This window comes from Branchiostoma belcheri, unplaced genomic scaffold (assembly GCF_001625305.1).
Source record: "Branchiostoma belcheri isolate BF01 breed outbred unplaced genomic scaffold, Haploidv18h27 scaffold42, whole genome shotgun sequence".
Classification (NCBI taxonomy): Eukaryota; Metazoa; Chordata; class Leptocardii; order Amphioxiformes; family Branchiostomatidae; genus Branchiostoma; species Branchiostoma belcheri.
Window position 1 is genome coordinate 2,490,539 of NW_017804043.1, and position 19,300 is coordinate 2,509,838.

General features: G+C 39.5%; 1 protein-coding gene across 1 annotated transcript in view; it reads left to right on the top strand.

The window, feature by feature from the left end:
* LOC109478079 (multidrug resistance protein 1-like) overlaps positions 1 to 17,495 on the top strand; it is a 31,751-nt gene extending 14,256 nt beyond the window's left edge. The window contains exons 9-30 of the mRNA XM_019779547.1: positions 3,637 to 3,808; positions 4,269 to 4,382; positions 4,695 to 4,805; positions 5,028 to 5,153; positions 5,564 to 5,767; positions 7,151 to 7,321; positions 7,833 to 7,935; positions 8,347 to 8,439; positions 8,893 to 9,062; positions 9,840 to 9,992; positions 10,446 to 10,553; positions 10,764 to 10,841; positions 11,136 to 11,219; positions 11,812 to 12,015; positions 12,760 to 12,860; positions 13,076 to 13,216; positions 13,749 to 13,905; positions 14,716 to 14,913; positions 15,340 to 15,411; positions 15,755 to 15,889; positions 16,629 to 16,775; positions 17,211 to 17,495. Coding sequence (XP_019635106.1) covers positions 3,637 to 3,808; positions 4,269 to 4,382; positions 4,695 to 4,805; positions 5,028 to 5,153; positions 5,564 to 5,767; positions 7,151 to 7,321; positions 7,833 to 7,935; positions 8,347 to 8,439; positions 8,893 to 9,062; positions 9,840 to 9,992; positions 10,446 to 10,553; positions 10,764 to 10,841; positions 11,136 to 11,219; positions 11,812 to 12,015; positions 12,760 to 12,860; positions 13,076 to 13,216; positions 13,749 to 13,905; positions 14,716 to 14,913; positions 15,340 to 15,411; positions 15,755 to 15,889; positions 16,629 to 16,775; positions 17,211 to 17,408 — 3,040 coding nt within the window. The 3' untranslated portion in view covers positions 17,409 to 17,495. The remainder of the gene's footprint in view (positions 1 to 3,636; positions 3,809 to 4,268; positions 4,383 to 4,694; positions 4,806 to 5,027; positions 5,154 to 5,563; positions 5,768 to 7,150; positions 7,322 to 7,832; positions 7,936 to 8,346; positions 8,440 to 8,892; positions 9,063 to 9,839; positions 9,993 to 10,445; positions 10,554 to 10,763; positions 10,842 to 11,135; positions 11,220 to 11,811; positions 12,016 to 12,759; positions 12,861 to 13,075; positions 13,217 to 13,748; positions 13,906 to 14,715; positions 14,914 to 15,339; positions 15,412 to 15,754; positions 15,890 to 16,628; positions 16,776 to 17,210) is intronic.
* Positions 17,496 to 19,300: the final 1,805 nt, after the last annotated feature.

Genomic DNA, 19,300 nt, shown 5'->3' on the forward strand with positions numbered 1-19,300 from the left:
AGTGTAGATAACTTAAGACTTGTTAAAGGTTATTTGATTACTAAAAATTAATTTCGTTACTTTGCTACAAGGCGTTAAATACTAGTATTATTAAATACAATTCGAATGCGGTCCTGCAAATCTGTATTGTTGGATCTATGACGTCATGACGTCGAAACTTCGCAATGTGCGTTAGTTTTATTTGTTGAATCGGATAGTGTAGATAACTTAAGACTTGTTAAAAGTTATTTGATTACTAAACATCATATCGTTACTTTGCTACAAGGCGTTAAATACTAAAATCTGTGAAATTCAGAAACTGGCTCCCACCTCTCCGTGGCGAGGTTAGCGGCAGACATACGAGAACATCTCAACTCATAGACACAATCACAACTAGGACTGACAGATACAAAAAAAGCCCAATCCCTTACATGGTATCCCTCCTAAACAGCACAAATATGTAATAGCACCACAAGATCCACTGACCACTACTTTATTGTGACACAGGAATTGATTTACCATGATGATTTATTTAATTATTTATTACGACTAATATGTTAAAATTTAAGTGATTCACAGTTTGTGCGATTGTAAGATTGTAAATACCAGTACCAAAGTGATATATTAATATGTAGATTCCGATATGATTTCAATTTGTATTTCCCTACTATTAATAACTTATATTATAAACAACTTGATCAAAATTCAGCCCTGTATGTCAAGGCTGCGAGATATGTTGTAAATATGTTGATACAAGCAAATAAACCAATTATAATATACTAGTATTATTAAATACAATTCGAATGCGGTCCTGCAAATCTATATTGTTGGATCTATAACGTCATGACGTCAAAACGACACAATGTGCGTTAGTTTTATTAGTTTTCTTTGATGGTATGGACCTCTAAAAGATTGTTAAAAACCACTTGAATACTTAAAATTATTTCGTTACTTTGCTACAACGCGTCAAATATAATTAAATAGACCGCGGTTGCGGTTCTGCATGACATGACATGACATGACGGTATGACATGACGTCAAAACAACGCAATGTGCGTTAGTTGTATCAGTTTTATTTAGTGGTATGAACCTCTTAAATATTGTTAAAAGTGATTTGAGAACCAAAAATTATTTCGTTAATTCGGTACGAGTAGTTGAATATCATTATATATACAGGGATTAAGGCCCTACAAATCTGTATGGTTGAATCCATGACGTCATAGCGTCCAAACGACGCAATGTGCGTTAGTTTCATCAGTTCTATTTGATGGTATGGACCTCTAAAAGATTGTTAAAAGTGATTTGAAAACTAAAAATTATTTCGTTGATTCGGTACGAGTAGTTGACAATCATTATATAAACAGGGATTCAGGCCCTAGAAATCTGTATGGTTGAATCCATGACGTCATAGCGTCCAAACGACGCAATGTGCGTTAGTTTTATCAGTTTTATTTAGTGGTATGGACCTCTAAAAGATTGTTAAAAGTGATTTGAAAACTAAAAATTATTTCGTTAATTCGGTACGAGTAGTTGAAAATCATTATATAAACAGGGATTCAGGCCCTACAAATCTGTATGGTTGAATCCATGACGTCATAGCGTCAAAACGACGCAATGTGCGTTAGTTTTATCAGTTTTAGTTGGTGGTATGGACCTCTTAAAGATTGCTTAAAATGATTTGAAAACTTAAAATTATTTCGTTAATTAGGTACGAGTAGTTGAATACATGTATCATCATATAAACAGGGATTCTGGCCCTAGAAATCTGTATGGTTGAATCCATGACGTCATAGCGTCAAAACGACGCAATGTGCGTTAGTTGTATCAGTTTTATTTGATGGTATGGACCTTTAAAAGATTGTTAAAATTGATTTGAGAACTAAAAATTATTTCGTTAATTAGCTACGAGTAGTTGAATATCATTATAAATAGGGATTCAGGCCCTAGACATCCGTATGGTTGAATCAATGACATCATGACGTCAAAACGAGGCAATGTGCGTTAGTTTTATCAGTTTATTTGATGGTATGAACAACTAAAAGATCGTTAAATGATTTGAGAACTAAAAATTATTTCGTAAATTAGGTACGAGTAGTTGAATATCATACAAACAGGAAATTTTGTCCTACAAATCTGTATGGTTGAATCTAAGACGTCATGACGTCAAAACGACGCAATGTGCGTTTGTTTATTTGTCGAATCTTGTGGTGTGGACCTTTTGAGACTGTTTAAAAAGACATTTGGTTCTTATAAATTATTCCTTGACTTTGCAACATGGCGTTCAATGTCTATGCATCCACTAGTGTTGTTATTCTCGAAAAATCCGTATAGTTAATCTATGACGTCATGACGTCAAAAACGACGCAATGTGCGTTAGTTGTATTAGTTTTATTTAGTGGTATGAACCTCTAAAAGATTGTTAAAAGTGATTTGAAAACTAAAAATTATTTCGTTAATTCGGTACGAGTAGTTGAATATCATTATATAAACAGGGATTCAGGCCCTACAAATCTGTATGGTTGAATCCATGACGCCATAGCGTCAAAACGGCGCAATGTGCGTTAGTTTTATCAGTTTTAGTTGGTGGTATGGACCTCTAAAAGATTGCTTAAAATGATTTGAAAACTTAAAATTATTTCGTTAATTAGCTACGAGTAGTTGAATACATGTATCATCATATAAACAGGGATTCTGGCCCTACGAATCTGTATGGTTGAATCCATGACGTCATAGCGTCAAAACTACAAAATGTGTGTTAGTTTTATTAGTTGAATCTTATAGTTTGAACCTTTCAAAGATTTGTAAAAGATTTTCCGTTATTAAAAATTATTTCGATACTTTGCAAGAAGGCGTCGGATTGAAACATGTTGGGTGCGCTTCTCGACGGCATTCTTGAATCTTTGACGTGAAGATAAATCCATGTGCGTTGATTTAATTAATTTAATTCGATAGTATTAACCACTTAAAGGTTATAAAGACTCATTTGGCTGTTGAAAATTAGACGATTATTTAATCAAATGAATACAGAGTCTGAAAGGTTGTGGTTTGGTTTGACATACGTACGTGGAATGTCTATTTACATACTGTATGCGTGCTCATTTGCATATGTGGGACAGTAGAATGCTTCCGCGCCTGAGACGTATCCGAAATAGTGCCTACCATTCGAATCGAAGGCTCAATCGAAGGTTGCGAATCGAAGGCCGAAAGGAGGGCTAACTTTAATGTGGTTTGTTATATGTCATACTTTGTGGCTCGTACAGTTGTTGTGAAATCATCATCATTTCAGGGTGTTATCACTCGTATGGAGGAACCCCTCCCTTGACTGACTCCAGTCTTTTCTTAGTCTTACAGTTCTTGCCAGGTGTTGAACTACTGGTTGTCTCTCCATCTCATACAGTGAAATAACTTACTTACTTACTTTGGCCCTTTGCTCCTACCAGAACATAGGCTATAGGCCACCAACAATGGCTTTCCACTTCACCCGCCTCTGGGCTGTCTTTCTTAGTTCCTCCCAGCAGTTTGCTACTCTCCTGTTTTCCTTCTCGGTATCTCTTCTCTGACTGTTTCTGGGCCGTCCTCTCTTCTTCGCTGTGGATTTCATGTTTCTTACTTTAGCATTACACACACACAGTGAACCTAAGTTTGTATTATTTCCAGGTACTTTGCAAACTTGGGTGATGCGGAGAAGGCAGGGATCAGGAAAGGCATCATCACCGGTGTCGGGCTGGGGTACATCTGGCTCATCGTGTTTGCCTCCTACGCGCTGGCCTTCTACTACGGCTCCGTCCTGGTCGCTAACGAGGGCTTCACAGTCGGCGGCTTGATCACGGTAAGAAGAACAGAGGTTTGAATTGATTGGTCATTCATTATCCTGATGAAGGCGACAGTGGTGGTTGAAAATTTGATCTCTGTTTAATCTTTGTGTTTGAATAAAGTTCAACATTTCATTATGATTACTACCAACAACAGAAGTACCCATTAATACACCTGAGAGGAGTGAGGAAAGTCGTGTTATTATTTTAAGTATGTTTCAAAAGGATACTGTGTCTAGTACAGATTGCCAGGAATCAAGAGTTGAAATTTGTTGTGTACATTTTCTGTTAATATAACATTGGATTTACTTATACTGTATATGAGTTATAGTAATACAATCATAACAGCACTCACACAATGTCATTGAATATCAATGTCATAATTTCCAAAGTACATGTTATACTTTTTTCTATAACTGATAAATTTTAAGTGAAAACCAAGTAGAAACTTAATAAATGTGTATTTTTCTTCCCCAGGTGTTCATGGGAGTGTTGATCAGTGCCATCGTGTTTGGAGAAGCCATGCCAAACCTGGAGACAGTCAACACAGGAAGGGGCGTGGCCAAGGGCATCTTTGAGATGATTGACAGGGTAGGTTCATGATCATGAGTGACACATTTGATATGTTTTATTTACCATTCAGATATAAGCTGAGGAAAATGTTGTAAAGATTTTGTTTGACATCAAAATGATTGTGACAACTTCAAAACATATTATTAAGTAAATAAATTTAAAAATGTGTCTGTCTGATTTATTTATGGCAGATAACATTCTGCCATGCATCTATATATAGCCGCTGAGATTGTGTGACTTGTCAACAGAGGTGTCAACTGGATATTATACATTGTCAAACTTCCTCCCATAGCCATCAAAGATAAGCATGGTACACTACTCTTTCCACAGGTTCCTTTGATTGACAGCAGTTCCACAGAAGGCCTGAAGCTCGACCACACAGAAGGAAACTTTGAGTTCAAAAATGTCCATTTCCACTACCCAGCCAGGCCTGATGTCAAGGTAAGGGCACTTACATACTGAATTGTACTGATAGAGTGGCACTTTGAAACTTTCTAAAATAGTTGTGCAAGTAAAAAGCTCAGAAAAGAAAGTTTCCTGTTTCTTTTTACTTCAAAAGACTGTGTGCCAACATTGTGTTTGACAAGTTTGTCTTGTTTTCAAAGAGAAAAAACAACATTTTCAAAGAGAAAAACAATGACAATCATGTATTTTCTTTTCCAGGTTTTGAATGGGTTGAATCTTCAGGTGAGAAAGGGCCAGACTGTAGCTCTGTGTGGGTCCAGTGGTTGTGGGAAGAGCACCACTGTACAGCTGATACAGAGGTTCTACGACCCCAGCAAGGGAATGGTGAGTCTTTGTAGCTACATAGAGTGTTCTAGCCAGTCTGAAATCTCTTTTCATCCTCTCAATTTTGTTTGACAGAGCGTCATGTCCGGAACCAAAGGCATGCAACAATCCTAGTGGGGTCATGCATATTCCCCCAGGGACATTTGGAAATTTTTTCTCTTTTTTACTCTCTGAAATGCTATTTCCTGCATTTTGAGGGGCATTTTTTGCTGTTAGGAATTAGCTTGGTTTGAAGACAGGTCTTTCCATAACTTCACCTGCAGATTTTTTTCTGTAAAAGATGATGGATTGGGCAAAATTTTTATCCATCACAAGTAGGGACAATTCCACAGTGAAAAAGTTTTCAAGTTTACTTCAAGCAGCAAAGTAAAAGCAACTTAGACTGACCATTTCTTCTTTTCGTTTCACAGGTGACCCTAGACGGACATGACATCAGGTCCCTCAACATCCAGTGGCTGCGGCAGAACATCGGCGTAGTGAGTCAGGAGCCGGTTCTGTTCGCCACCACCATCGCCGAGAATATCTCCTACGGGCGGGCCGGGGTCACGCAGGAGGAGATCGAGAAAGCCGCCAGGGAAGCCAACGCCCACGACTTCATCAAGAGACTGCCAAAGGTAGGAATGATACAGTACTGAAATCTGGCACTGTCCCTGGTGCTGAAACAACAGTTAAAGTGAAGTGATGTAGAGAACAGTCCATGATGGAGAAATCTCCCGAGGAAGCCAATGCCCACGACTTCATCAAGAGACTGCCAAAGGTGAGGATTCCAAGCAGAAGGATACAGTACTGCAATCTGGCACTATCCCTGGTGCTGAAACCACAGTTAAAGTGAGGTGATGTAGAGAACAGTCAATAATCGAGCAAGATGCCAGGGAAGCCAACACCCACGACTTCATCAAGAGACTGCCAAAGGTAGGAATGATACAGTACTGCAAACTAGCACTGTCCCTGGTGCTGAAACAACAGTTAAAGTGAGGTAATGTAGAGAACAGTTCATGATCGAGAAAGCTGCCAAGGAAGGCAACACCCACAACTTCATCAAGAGACTGCCAAAGGTAGGAATGATACAGTACTGCCATCTGGCACTGTCCCTGGTGCTGAAACCACAGTTAAAGTGAGGTAATGTAGAGAACAGTCCATGTTCGAGAAGGCTGCCAAGGAAGCCAACGCCCACGACTTCATCAAGAGACTGACAAAGGTAGGAATGATACAGTACTGCCATCTGGCACTGTCCCTGGTGCTGAAACCACAGTTAAAGTGAGGTGATATAGAAGACAGTCCATGTCCAAGAAGGCTGCCAGGGAAGCCAACGCCCACGACTTCATCAAGAGACTGCCAAAGGTAGGAATGATACAGTACTGCCATCTGGCACTGTCCCTGGTGCTGAAACAACAGTTCAAGTGACGTAATGTAGAGAACAGTCCATGGTGGAGAAATCTGCCAAGGAAGCCAATGCCCACGACTTCATCAAGAGACTGCCAAAGGTGAGGATTCCAAGCAGAAGGATACAGTACTGCAATCTGGCACTGTCCCTGGTGCTGAAACCACAGTTAAAGTGAAGGCTGCATAGAACGGACTTGAAGTTTATATAAAAAGGATATGGCTCCTTTCCCTACTTTTTTCCGAAAAAATGTCACTCTGTTATGATGCAAAGAATACAATGCATTTTACAGAGGATCATATTTATTAGGAATACTTAAGTTACTGTATTCTGTCTTCTGCATGCAGTAAATGGTAGTCACATACTCAATGCAGTCAAGACTTTTGCAGAAATTAATTGGGTTCATTCTCTAGCTACCTTGTGTATGAAGATGAAACAACATTTACAGTCCTTGCTGTCATGTTGGAAGTTTTCAGTACCAAGAACAGGTCTACTTGCTTGTGACAGTGCAGGGGAAGGTGTTCAGCACCAAGGACAGGTTTACTTGCTTATCTTATGAAGGATCATTTTTAGGTTTTGGTAACTTTATAATTGATCCTTGATCTTACTTCCCCAGAAATACAACACCCTGGTGGGGGAGCGCGGCGCCCAGCTGTCAGGAGGACAGAAGCAGAGGATCGCCATCGCTCGAGCGCTTGTACGCAATCCCAAGATCCTCCTGTTGGACGAGGCCACCTCCGCTCTGGATACCGAGAGTGAGGCAACGGTGCAGGAAGCCCTGGACAAGGTAGGGGGAATAAGAACTACATTTGTACTTTTAAGAACTTAACACAAATTTCCTCACTTCGCTCAGGTGAAAATGAGTATTATGAGAGTGAGGCAACAGTGCAGGAAGCCCTGGATAAGGTAGAGGAAAAAGAACTACTTCTAAGAACAAATGTTCTCACTTCACTCAGGTCAAAATTCAAGTATTGTGTTGTTCTCTATGATGGTGGCGGCATAAAGATAGGTTGAAAAAACTTCAGTGTGCCATCACCACGTCTTGTGATTAAATGTTGGAATAAAGAAAAATTTGCCAGATGTCTGGCAGACTGAAATTGGTTTATGTTTTAGTTAACAATGATCCTATGAGAAATCTTAAAATATGGAAAAGTTAGTTACTTTGTACCGCAAGCTAGCGACAAGAAAAGACAAAATCAGTGAGGAATTGACAATCTGCAAGAAATAGTCACATGATGCAATTTGTGATAGTCCCCATAAGACGTAGATGAATTGTAGCTGTTGATGTTGCCTTCCAGGCTCGCCAGGGCAGGACCACCATTGTCATTGCTCATCGCCTCTCAACCATTAGGAACGCTGATGTCATCATGGGCTTCAGGAAGGGACAAGTGGTAGAAATGGGTAGGTACATGACAGACAGTTATGGGGCATTGCTGTTTTGCGTGGATGGAGGGAACAAGGATATGTAGAATGAGATGACAGAAGAGACAAGGCTTTTGGGTTTAATGTTTATTGTAGGTTTTGGAAGTATTAGGGGTGGATAAAATGTGTGTGTAAGATTTGTGTATTGCAGCCACTGTGGCTGTGTATGTCTGTCACGTATCAGCCTTGTCAGCCACCAGCGAGCGTGCAGCAGGAGAGGGAAGGGCCCCTGAAATCTTCAGAAAGGAAGCCAAGCCAAGAAGAAAGGATGGATTATTGGGAGAAAAACATTTATGCTTGAGTTTTATGAACACAAAAAGATTGTTCTGAAGTCATTGTTTCTTTGACTTTTTTATCTGACAAACAACTGTCTTTTTCTGACAAACCCAGGCACACACAATCAGCTGATGACAAAGAAGGGTGTGTACTATCACCTGGTGATGTCACAAACCATGAAGAAGGTTGACAATGACACTGATGAAGGTGAGAAGAATAACTTCATTAGATCCACCATCTACTATACTGTTAGGAATTGTAGATCACTGGACTACATACATGTAGTTTGGGTTTAAATCTCTGATCAGAGCTCTCACCAAACATGCCTTGAATACTATGATAAAGTTTGTATTATCATGCAAGATTTCAGGTCATCAAAGTATACTAGAATCTCACCTCCCTCTCTATTCTTTATGTATAGGGCCCTATCATGTACCAATAAAGGAAGAGATAGGTAGAGATGGGTACAAGTCTAAGAATGTCCTAATATGATGAATGTCCAATCTGTACCTTGTGTTGGAAGTTGTAACAAAATTTCAGCTCCTTATTACCATGTTGGAAGTGTAAAGTACATTTTATTAAGGATCATTTTTAGCTTGTGGATGTTTTGGTTACTGTATTATTGATGAGTGAGTGATACTACTTCTTACTGGTTTCCAGAAGAGGAGGAGCACCTCAGGCCGAGGACCCGGTCTCGTCGCAGCCTGCGCCGCTCTGCGTCAGGTCGAAGGTCGATGCGGGGGATGGCGACCGAGCGGGCGCGGTCCCTGTCCATGTTGTCAGCGGCAACGTCAGCTGCAGGCGACTCCAGCAGTGACTCAGAGAGTGATGTGAATAACCTTTGCCTTTTGACCTTATGTCACACTTTTTGTGATTGTGTGGTAGTGACCTCTGAACTTTGACCTATGCCTGGCGCATTACTGATGCAGATGTTAGTTTCATACTTAAAAAATCAACTTGTCCTTCCTTTTTCCTATAAACACTGGACCAAGTCTTGTTAAAAACTCTATCTATCTTTTTCTATTAAAACCGATTACAAAGACTGTAATTCTGTATGTATGTCTGTATTGTTTGGCTGGTTGAGCTGTACTTTGGTGCAACGCTCCTGCTAAATGTTACTTTGCTTGATGGTTGAAATGACAGGTGTGCAATACTGTTGTGAATGTAGACTTTCTTCTTGGCTTGTTAATACTGAAAACTGTCTTTGTTGCTATTCCTTGTTCTCTTCTAAGCTGGAATCAAATAGTGATACTGACAGTGTGGTAAGTTTTGGCAGGATTGTCGGTGTTGTAGAAATGTTTAACATTACACACAATGCTTGCATTCAGTACTATGGACCTAGCATGAACACCTAGCTTTGGTTTCAAAATAAAGTTTCTTATGACGAAATTTTATTTCTAACAAGAAAATTTTCAATTTGGTGCTTTCCTTGGTGCTGAAAAAGTGGTTAAAGTATGTCGTGCAGTGAAAGACCCTTTTTTCCCTGGCAGTCTAAGAATTCTTGCAAGTCTGTTTTCTTACATATTCTAGAGTGTTTCATACCATCTTTTCTTTTTTACCTCTTTACAAACTGCCTTGTAATGCTCCTTTTTTTTCTACTATTGCAGGAGGAAGGTGAATTCATAAACGAAGCTTCCATTGGTCGGATTGCTAAGATGAATCGCTCAGAGTGGCCGTACATCCTGTTCGGTGTGATTGGAGCCTTCATCAACGGAGCCATCCAGCCTGTCTTTGCTGTTTTATTCTCAGAGATCCTAAATGTAAGTAGGTATTAGGTGAATGACTGGTTGATTGAATTCATTAAATGGATGAAAGTGTCCTATACATTGCTTGTAAGGCTCAAAATTTTTCATTTGCAAAATCTGTCTAACACAAGTAACAGTATGGATGACATTAAAAGGTTGTCATTTGTTACCCAAATATAAATGTAAAATATTTCTCTTTGTATCCTCTCAATACGTGTTGTCCTGAATGCACCTGTGTAAGAATACCTGCAAGATGACAAAAGTATCATCCCATATGTCATACAGAGAACATCAGTACCACAACTTCTTTATATAAATGTCTTGAGCATTTTCCTTTCAGTCTAAACAAAACTGTCCCTCCACTGACAGAAACTCAGAACCATTAGGTAATCACAGTTTTCCAGCTTTGTCTTTTAAAATTTATCAAATGGATCATGTATACAAACTCCTTGTCTACCATTCCCACAGGCCTTTGCAGCACCAGGTGGTAACAGTGATGTTCTGGACTCCATTCTGATCCTGGCTATGATGTTCCTGGGACTGGGATTCATCTCTCTTCTCTCCAACATCTTAGAGGTACAAGCTTTCTTTACTTATCTTGAAAGTTGTTCATCTATGTTGGTAGATGTCATCACCATCATCATCAGTGCATCAACTGTTACTATCTGGCCTCATGCAACTTGTACTTACTATACAAAACTGCAATTATTTATTGTTATGCCTAAAGACAGTTTACTGGTCATGCAAAACAAACAAACAAAGTGTATTTCTTTTCCATTCTTTCAGTTCTATATGTTTGCCAAGTCTGGGGAAATCCTGACCAAGAAGATGAGACAGCTGGCATTCACAACAATGCTGAGACAGGTCTGTACATGTTTCAGTACTTGTATCTGTTATACAGGCAAATCTGTCTATAGCAACTACTGCAGTGACTGTAATAATAATAAAGTAGTCAAGGTAGACAAGTGGCCATTATAGACAGGGTTTCATTAATAGATTTGTACAATCTTTGTGACTCTAAAGCTAGACTAAAGTGATCATAAATCTTTTTGAAGCTACGCTTACTAAAACTATAAGACATGAAAATCATGGGCTAAGATTAGATCTGGCTTTTTAGTGATGTGCCATGGTTTTATTCTGGCTATTTTCTGTTTGTAGGAGATTGGTTGGTTTGATGACCATAAGAACAGTACAGGAGCACTGACTACCAGGCTTGCAGCTGATGCCTCTATGGTACAAGGGGTGAGTTCTAACTCTACCTCAGACTAGTTAAAGTTTAATATTTTCCTCACTTTCCACACTTTCCACACTTCTCGCTTTATGGGGCAGAGTCTATCTCTGTTTCTATAGCCATTGGGCCACGCAGTGGTGCTAGCATTAGTTCTGTCTCACACACAGACTTTTCTGTTGGTTTTATTTTGCGGTAGGATAAGATTTTTACATGTTTTTAATTCACAATCAAAAGAATTCTGTAGTAGTCTAGTGTATAGTGTACTGTAGAATTGTTTCCATGGTGAATTAAAAAAAAAGCATATGCGTGGTGTCATGATTTGCAGTGAAGAGTTCACTGTAAACATACAAAATGTAAAATCGTCTATCCGTAAATACTTTCATCAGTATGGTAAGTCACTGAATAAAGAGATTCTTTTTACACAACCTAGGCAATAAACTATTCAGGAGATATTTCTGTCACCTTCCTCAGGGCAATTCTGACTGGTTCACATCGCTGGCTGGGTAAATAAAACACTTGGTTGTGTAAAAAGAGTCGCTTTATTCAGTAAATCTATCTAGTTTTAAGATTTACAGTACTTACTTGTATTTTTGTATATTTCAGGCGACAGGTATCCAGCTTGGTGCCATTGTTGAGTCGGTATCGTTGATGGGGATCTCCATCATCATCGCATTCCTTGCGGGGTGGAAGCTGACGTTTGTCGTTCTCGGGTTCCTGCCGTTCCTGGTCCTGTCAGGCGCCATGTCACAGCGAGCCCTGCAGGGTCATGCTGCCAGGGACAAGGAGGCTCTCGAGGAGTGTGGCAAGGTGATCTAGTTTTTGTGTTCAGCACCAAGGTCAAGGACAGGCCTACTTGCATATGGATGTGTAGTGGAAGGTGTTCAGCACCAAGGGCAGTGTAGTAGAAGGTGTTCAGCACCAAGGACAGGTCTACTTGCTTGTAACAGAGTAGTAGCATGTGTTCTATAACAAGGACAGGCCTACTTGCATATGGATGTGTAGTGGAAGGTGTTCAGCACCAAGGGCAGTGTAGTGGAAGGTGTTCAGCACCAAGGACAGGTCTACTTGCTTGTGACAGTGTAGTAGAAGGTGTTCAGTACCAAGGACAGGTCTACTTGCTTGTGACATGGTAGTGGAAGGTGTTCAGCACCAAGGACAGGTCTACGTGCTTGTGACAGTGTAGTGGAAAGTGTTCAGTACCAAGGACAGTTCTACTTGCTTACGAATATGTAAGTCTTAGGGAAGGTTTTCAGTACCAAGGACAGGTCATTACTTGTTTATGAATGTGTAGTGGAAGGTGTTCAGTACTAAGGGCAGGTCTACTTCTTATAAATGTGTAGTGGAATATGTTCAGCACCAAGGACTGTGTAGTGAAAAGTGTTCAGTACCAAAGACAGGACTACTTGTTTATGACAGTGCAGTGGAAGATGTTCAGTACCAAGGACAGTGTAGTGGAGGGTGTTCAGCACCAAGGACAATTCTACCTTCATTGAAGTCAATAAACAATTTGATGGTTTCAGACATTAATATCCTTTTTTCATCCCTGCTCAGCTTGCTACAGAAGCCATTGAGAATGTGCGGACTGTGGCAGCCCTGACCAAGGAACCTATGTTTGCTGAAAACTATAACAAGTCCCTGTATGGACCATACAAGTAAGTTTTCTTCTGAAATACTACACATTTTGACATGTAACCATCTATCCTTCACCACCCATGTTTCTGTGTAGGGAGTCTAAGAAAGAGGCTTATGCATTTTACCAACTCTATAGCTTGTGCAATATTGACTGTACATATGTGGGCTATTGTCAATGCATACACAGTTTTGAAGAGGTTTGAAAGCGACATTTGATTTCTTTGTTTCTGTGTAGGGAGTCGAAGAAAAAGGCTCACATCTTTGGCTTCTCCTACGGGTTCTCCCAGTCTATCCAGTTCTTTGCCTACGCAGCAGCCTTCAGCTTTGGAGCTTGGCTCATCACCATACAGGACATGAAGTTTTATGAAGTCTTCAGGTAAGCAGTACCTCAAATTACGTCGGTGAAGGGTAGACATCCAGGTAATAAGATACAGCAGCAGACAGTAACTGTCTTTTGGAGTACATTTGTACCTCAAATTGTTCTGTTCAAAACTGTTGAAAAAATTTGCAGTTTTCGTAGTGACCAACCTCTCACTTTGAACTCATGACGTCGTGAACATACATGTATTTTCTGTTTCGTATTTTCAGTAGTAATAAAATAAACCTAACCCATCATTAAACTTAAAGTTACTGCAATCGCTTGGGTCTGTAAAATTTTACGTCTGTAACACAAATCACTGCATTGTGCATCACTAGGCAAGGTTTTATGTATATTTATTTTCCCTACCATCTTTTCTACTAGCCTGGGTGCCATTCTCTGTAGTTTCTGCCGGCTCCCTACGCGGTAGCCAGTGACATTAGGGAGCAGGCAGAAACTACGGAGGATGGCACCCAGGCTACTTTTCTATATCATCACAACTTCCAGGTTTTATGACTCACTTTGACCTTGAAATATTCTATGACCCCAGGGTGTTCTCCGCCATCGTGTTCAGCGGAACTGCGCTGGGAAGAGCGAGCTCCTACGCTCCCGACTACGCCAAGGCCAAGATGGCCGCCGCCAGAATATTTGACCTTGTGGATCGCAGACCGCTGATAGACAGTGGACATGAAGGTGGTGATAAACCGGTGAGTTAAATACAGGCTTGGCATCAGAAAAGAATAGCAGATTTGGGAAGATTTGGGGACAGACTGGAGTATATCCTTTTTACAGCAAGTAGGTAAACAGCAAATTGAAGAAAGACAACTGGCTTGTTATAAGCACACCACAGAAAACAGGAATGGCTTTGATTAAAGCTTTATTTTCATGTAAGGAACATTAATTTTTGAAGTTGTTGTTGAGGCTGTCAAAATATTTCATGCAACACTCGATATTTGACCAGCACTAATAACATGACCCACAACAGCTAATGGAAGTGCAACCTACTGTATAAGAATCAATCAGCACCAAGGACATGAACAGCCAATCACGTACAATACAACCTACTGTATAACAGCCAATCAGCACCAAGGACATGAACAGCCAATCACGTACAATACAACCTACTGTATAACAGCCAATCAGCACCAAGGACATGAACAGCCAATCACGTACAATACAACCTACTGTATAACAGCCAATCAGCACCAAGGACATGAACAGCCAATCACGTACAATACAACGTACTGTATAACAGCCAATCAGCACCAAGGACATGAAGAGCCAATCACAATACAACCTACTGTATAAGATCCAATCAGCACCAAGGACATGAACTTCCGCAGCCAATGATCACTGTCTGTAATCAGCCATTTAGCATCATGTACATGCATGCCCAGTTGCAGTCATATCCATTCAAAATATTTCATAGATACCTTCTAATACTCAGCCGGTGAAAAATGAATAAACAGCAAAAGATGGAGAAGAACTTGACATCAGTTCTTTCTGTTCGTCCACAGAGTGACCTGGTTGGCAACATCACCTTCAAGGATGTTCGTTTCGTCTACCCGACGCGACCCGACATTCGGATCCTGAATGGCCTGAACACAGAGATTGAGGCGGGACAGACGTGTGCGTTAGTCGGCAGCAGCGGCTGTGGAAAGAGCACCAGTGTGGCACTACTGGAGAGGTTCTACGACCCCATAGATGGCAATGTGGTAGGTTGCTGTCCTTCGAAATGCTGTGTTTATTTTTCACTTGCATCCTATTTCTTATAAATGCTTCTCATTTATTTAAAAAGTAGAAAACTTAACTGGTACTGCATTACAACAAAATGGGACAGAGGAAACTTCATCATTAACCTAACTCCCTGCTACATATAACGCGTTACCTGCAACTAATACAAATTTGGTGCCAAAAGACTACTTCAGTAGGGATTTAGGTAAAAGAGGTTGGGAATTTTAGTATAACTCCCACTAGAACTTATGTTGTCAAGCTCTAGGTAGCAACTGTGGAAAAACTGTACAAAATAAAGTACCATGTTTGAACAGAATAAACTTAATAGTCTAGCTGTGTGTTAGGTTGGTGTTGCTAAAACTGGCCTGGTAATCACATCAAGAATTTATGATTGACACCTTTCACAGCTGATTGACAACCGGGATGTGCGGTCCCTGAACATCAAATGGCTGCGCTCCCAGCTGGGCATCGTGTCCCAGGTTTGTCACCTTTTCTGAACATATTGTACTAACGAAAACGGATATATTGTATGGTAAAATTGAAAAGGAGGAAAGAAAATAGACACTTGAATCAATGTTTATTATATGCAAAATATGCCATTTTTAAGAGTGCATCATCGTATAAGAAGCCTTATTTCTGTAATACATTATTTTCATATTGATAATAGTCGAGACGAACATGATTCTTTGTAACATGTCACACATTATGTATTATGATATTCGCATTAAGCAGTTTTTTTCTTTGTATGTACATGTATTTATATGTAATATTTCTTTAATAAACAAATAAAAATAAATAAATAAAAAAAAAATTGTGTCCCAGGAACCGATCCTCTTCGACATGTCCATCGGTGAAAACATTGCGTATGGCGACAACTCACGCGAGGTCAGCCAGGAGGAGATCGAGGCAGCAGCGAAGTCAGCAAACGCTCACGACTTCATCTCAGCTCTGCCTGATGTAAGTAGGAGTTCTCCCAAACAAGACATTATATAAGGTGTAGTCTTCAAGTAGATGTGATGTTTTCCCAGCACGGTAACATTATCTCAGATCTGCCTGATATAAGGATGAATTCTCCCAAATAATATATACTTTTTGTAATCTCAAATCAAACAATGTATGCAGTTTGACATTTCTGTTTGTTTGGGTGTAGACTCTTTGAAAGAGCATAACATGTATTTGACTTTAGATTGTAGTTGTTTACTAGATATCACAAAACATATCTCAACAAATGTTGAATATTTTTTTCCTTCCTTCTATTTCATATTTGTAATAATTGAAGATTAAGAATGATTGCAACTGGAGAAGATGATAAATGTTAATGTCTAGTTTCTCTGAGAAACTGCAGAATGTTTCATTATCTGTGGATACAGAAAGAGTAGATAATGAATCTTGCTGTCTGTCTGTCCTAGGGTTGTAACACAGGAGTAGGAAACAGGGGCACAAATGTTGAATTTTTTTTCTTCCTTCTATTTCATATTTGTATTAATTGAAGATTAAGAATAATTACAACTGGAGAAGATGATGAATGTTGCTGTCTGTTTCTCCCAGGGTTATAACAGATGGTCTTGAAAATGTCAGCTCTCGTTAAACTATGGGTTAAAGAAATTTGCTATTTACTGATTGTTACTGCAGAATGTTTCATTATCTGTAGACACAGAAAGAGTAGATGATGAATGTTGATATCTGTCTGTCCCAGGGTTATAAGACAGGAGTAGGAGACAGGGGTACACAGCTGTCAGGAGGCCAGAAGCAGAGGATCGCCATCGCCCGGGCGCTCGTCCGCAAACCCAAGATCCTGCTGCTGGACGAGGCTACGTCTGCGCTGGATACCGAGAGTGAGAAGGTAAAGCACAGATGTATCTGACATTTTTCAGAGGCTAAAAGAAAATAAGAGCTGCACAGGTGTAACTTTTAATTGGTAAAAAGAGTTTTTGACACTATTATTCAGTCCTCTATCCAGTTATCCTTCTATTGTGGCTCTTTTCCATGTCTCCTTGGGATATTCTTGTCTTCTCTTGCCATTTGGTCAATCTTGTACATAATGATTACATGTATCTCTACATAAGGACCTGACTTGGCCAGTGTGACCACTTTTTGGTGGTCCCTTAGATCATATTGATGCAAGCATTGAGCATCTTGTTTGCAGAGACCACCTGTCCATATAATTAGACCAGTGTCATCAGTTCCCTGAGTAGTTTTGTTGGGCAGTTATGACTGTACCTGAGTTAAACGATTCAGCTTCATATGTGTTAAGCTCTTTTCCATATATTTCCTTCAGGTGGTTCAAGAGGCTTTGGACAGGGCCAGCCAAGGGCGGACATGCATCGTCATCGCTCACCGACTGTCCACCATCCAAGACTCCGACAAAATCGTCGTCATCAACAAGGGGAGGAAAATCGAGGAGGGCAAGCACGAGCAACTCGTGAAAATTGGCGGTGGCCAGTACAGGAGGCTGTCCCTCATCACCCAGAGATAGGTGCCCGACAAACCTGGACGGATGATGTTCATTATTTGCCAAAGATTTGTGCCTGATAAACAGTAACTGCCTGCTCTTGGTACATCGCCCTGCTGCATCAGTCTCTACCAGCTAAACTAATGCTAGTTGATATTTTCCAGGGGTGTTTGGCCACCATTGAGTTCATTTGTTCACACAGAAATGTATATGATTAAAGTGAATTTGCCAAATTCTACTATCGGATCTGCTATCCATAACCCCATAGGAAGACCTGGTTGAGGCTACTGTTGCTTAGAAAAACAGTAGATGTCAAGCTTCTTGAGAAAGAAATTGGCCACAAAATATCCATTCCATGGTTCATACTCATTGACAAGAGTAATGTCTTAGGTATAACGTAGAAAAATGAAGACAAAATTCAGCTTGTTTTGTTTTGATTTCCTGACAGTAAAATATAGTTATAAAGTAGACTGACAACTTTTCTCAGTTGGCACCTTTTAAGAAATCTGAAAAAAAGTCACTGGTAGTTCTTTATCACAGAAAAACCTTTTGCTATTAAAGGAACTTCTTTTGATACTGGTGCTATATGACATGCATTACAGCAATTTAACACATGCAGCTGCTATATATTATTTATCAAATATTAAGATGTAAAAACATTATAATAATACTACCGATTGATGTATATAGTTGAACTGAAACTGCCAGTAGCTCTTAGGAATAGATGTCCTGACCATTTTGCTGTTATGTTGTAGAAAAAAGTTGCTCTGAAAAACAAATTTAATTATATGTTACCCGCTATATCTTATTGAAAAACTGCAAGTGGTTAAAATTTGTTTTAACTAATTTTACACCAACCAGAGGTACTGTAAATGAAATGTTCAAATAGCATGCTATGCATGTAGACCTTGTATTGTTAACCTGTTTTGTACATAACATTATTGACTGACCAATGCTCTAATATATGTCTAAATGTTGTTGCATACTAAGAAATTGATTGCTCTATGTCACCCTATTTACAGTGTGTGAATGATTTTGTGGAAACACTTTTGTGTACCTTAATTTTGTTTATAAAATGTGGAATATTGTATTTTCCTTTTAACCCAGCTATATCAAAATACCTTTTCTAGAAAAGAGGCTGGAATATAATTATGTTTTAAGCAAAATGATCCTGTAACTCAGAATGGTTTTAATGAAATGCATGTAGAGAATTTAGTTTGGTCAGAATTTAGATTTGGTATTACATAGAAGGAAACAGGACTGGCTGAGAATTGTATGCAATATAAGAGTAATTACGATGCAGACGTAAATATGAATTCAAAGTTGTGGAAAAGTTTGATTATCATGCATATTGTACATGTTATTGCATTGTAATGTTTAGTGCCAAAGTAATTAGAGGCTATATACAAATCAATTTCTTAACAAATATGGAAGTATATTTGATTCTAATAAATGGTCTATAATAGACTCTATATTTGCTGGACGTTAATCTTAAAATGTCTAATATGCAATGGAAACATTTTATTTATTACCTTCGCCAAGAAGGTTATGTTTTCAGTAGCGTTTGTCTGTGTGTGTGTGTAATTTAGCAAGATAACTCAAGAAGCAGTGGATGGATTGGAATGAAACTTGGTAGGTGGGTAGGTCTTCATGAGACCTAGAAATGATTAGATTTTGGGCCGCCAGGGTATGTTTTCAGTAGCGTTTGTCTGTGTGTGTGTGTGTGTGTAATTTAGCAAGATAACTCAAGAAGCAGTGGATGGATTGGAATGAAACTTGGTAGGTGGGTAGGTCTTCATGAGACCTAGAAATGATTAGATTTTGGGCCCCCTGGCGGCTTTCCTAGGTACTGCAGCTGAACTTCCGGTTTTGATATCTCATGTTCTGGACATGCTAGGGTCACGAATTTGGTTGGT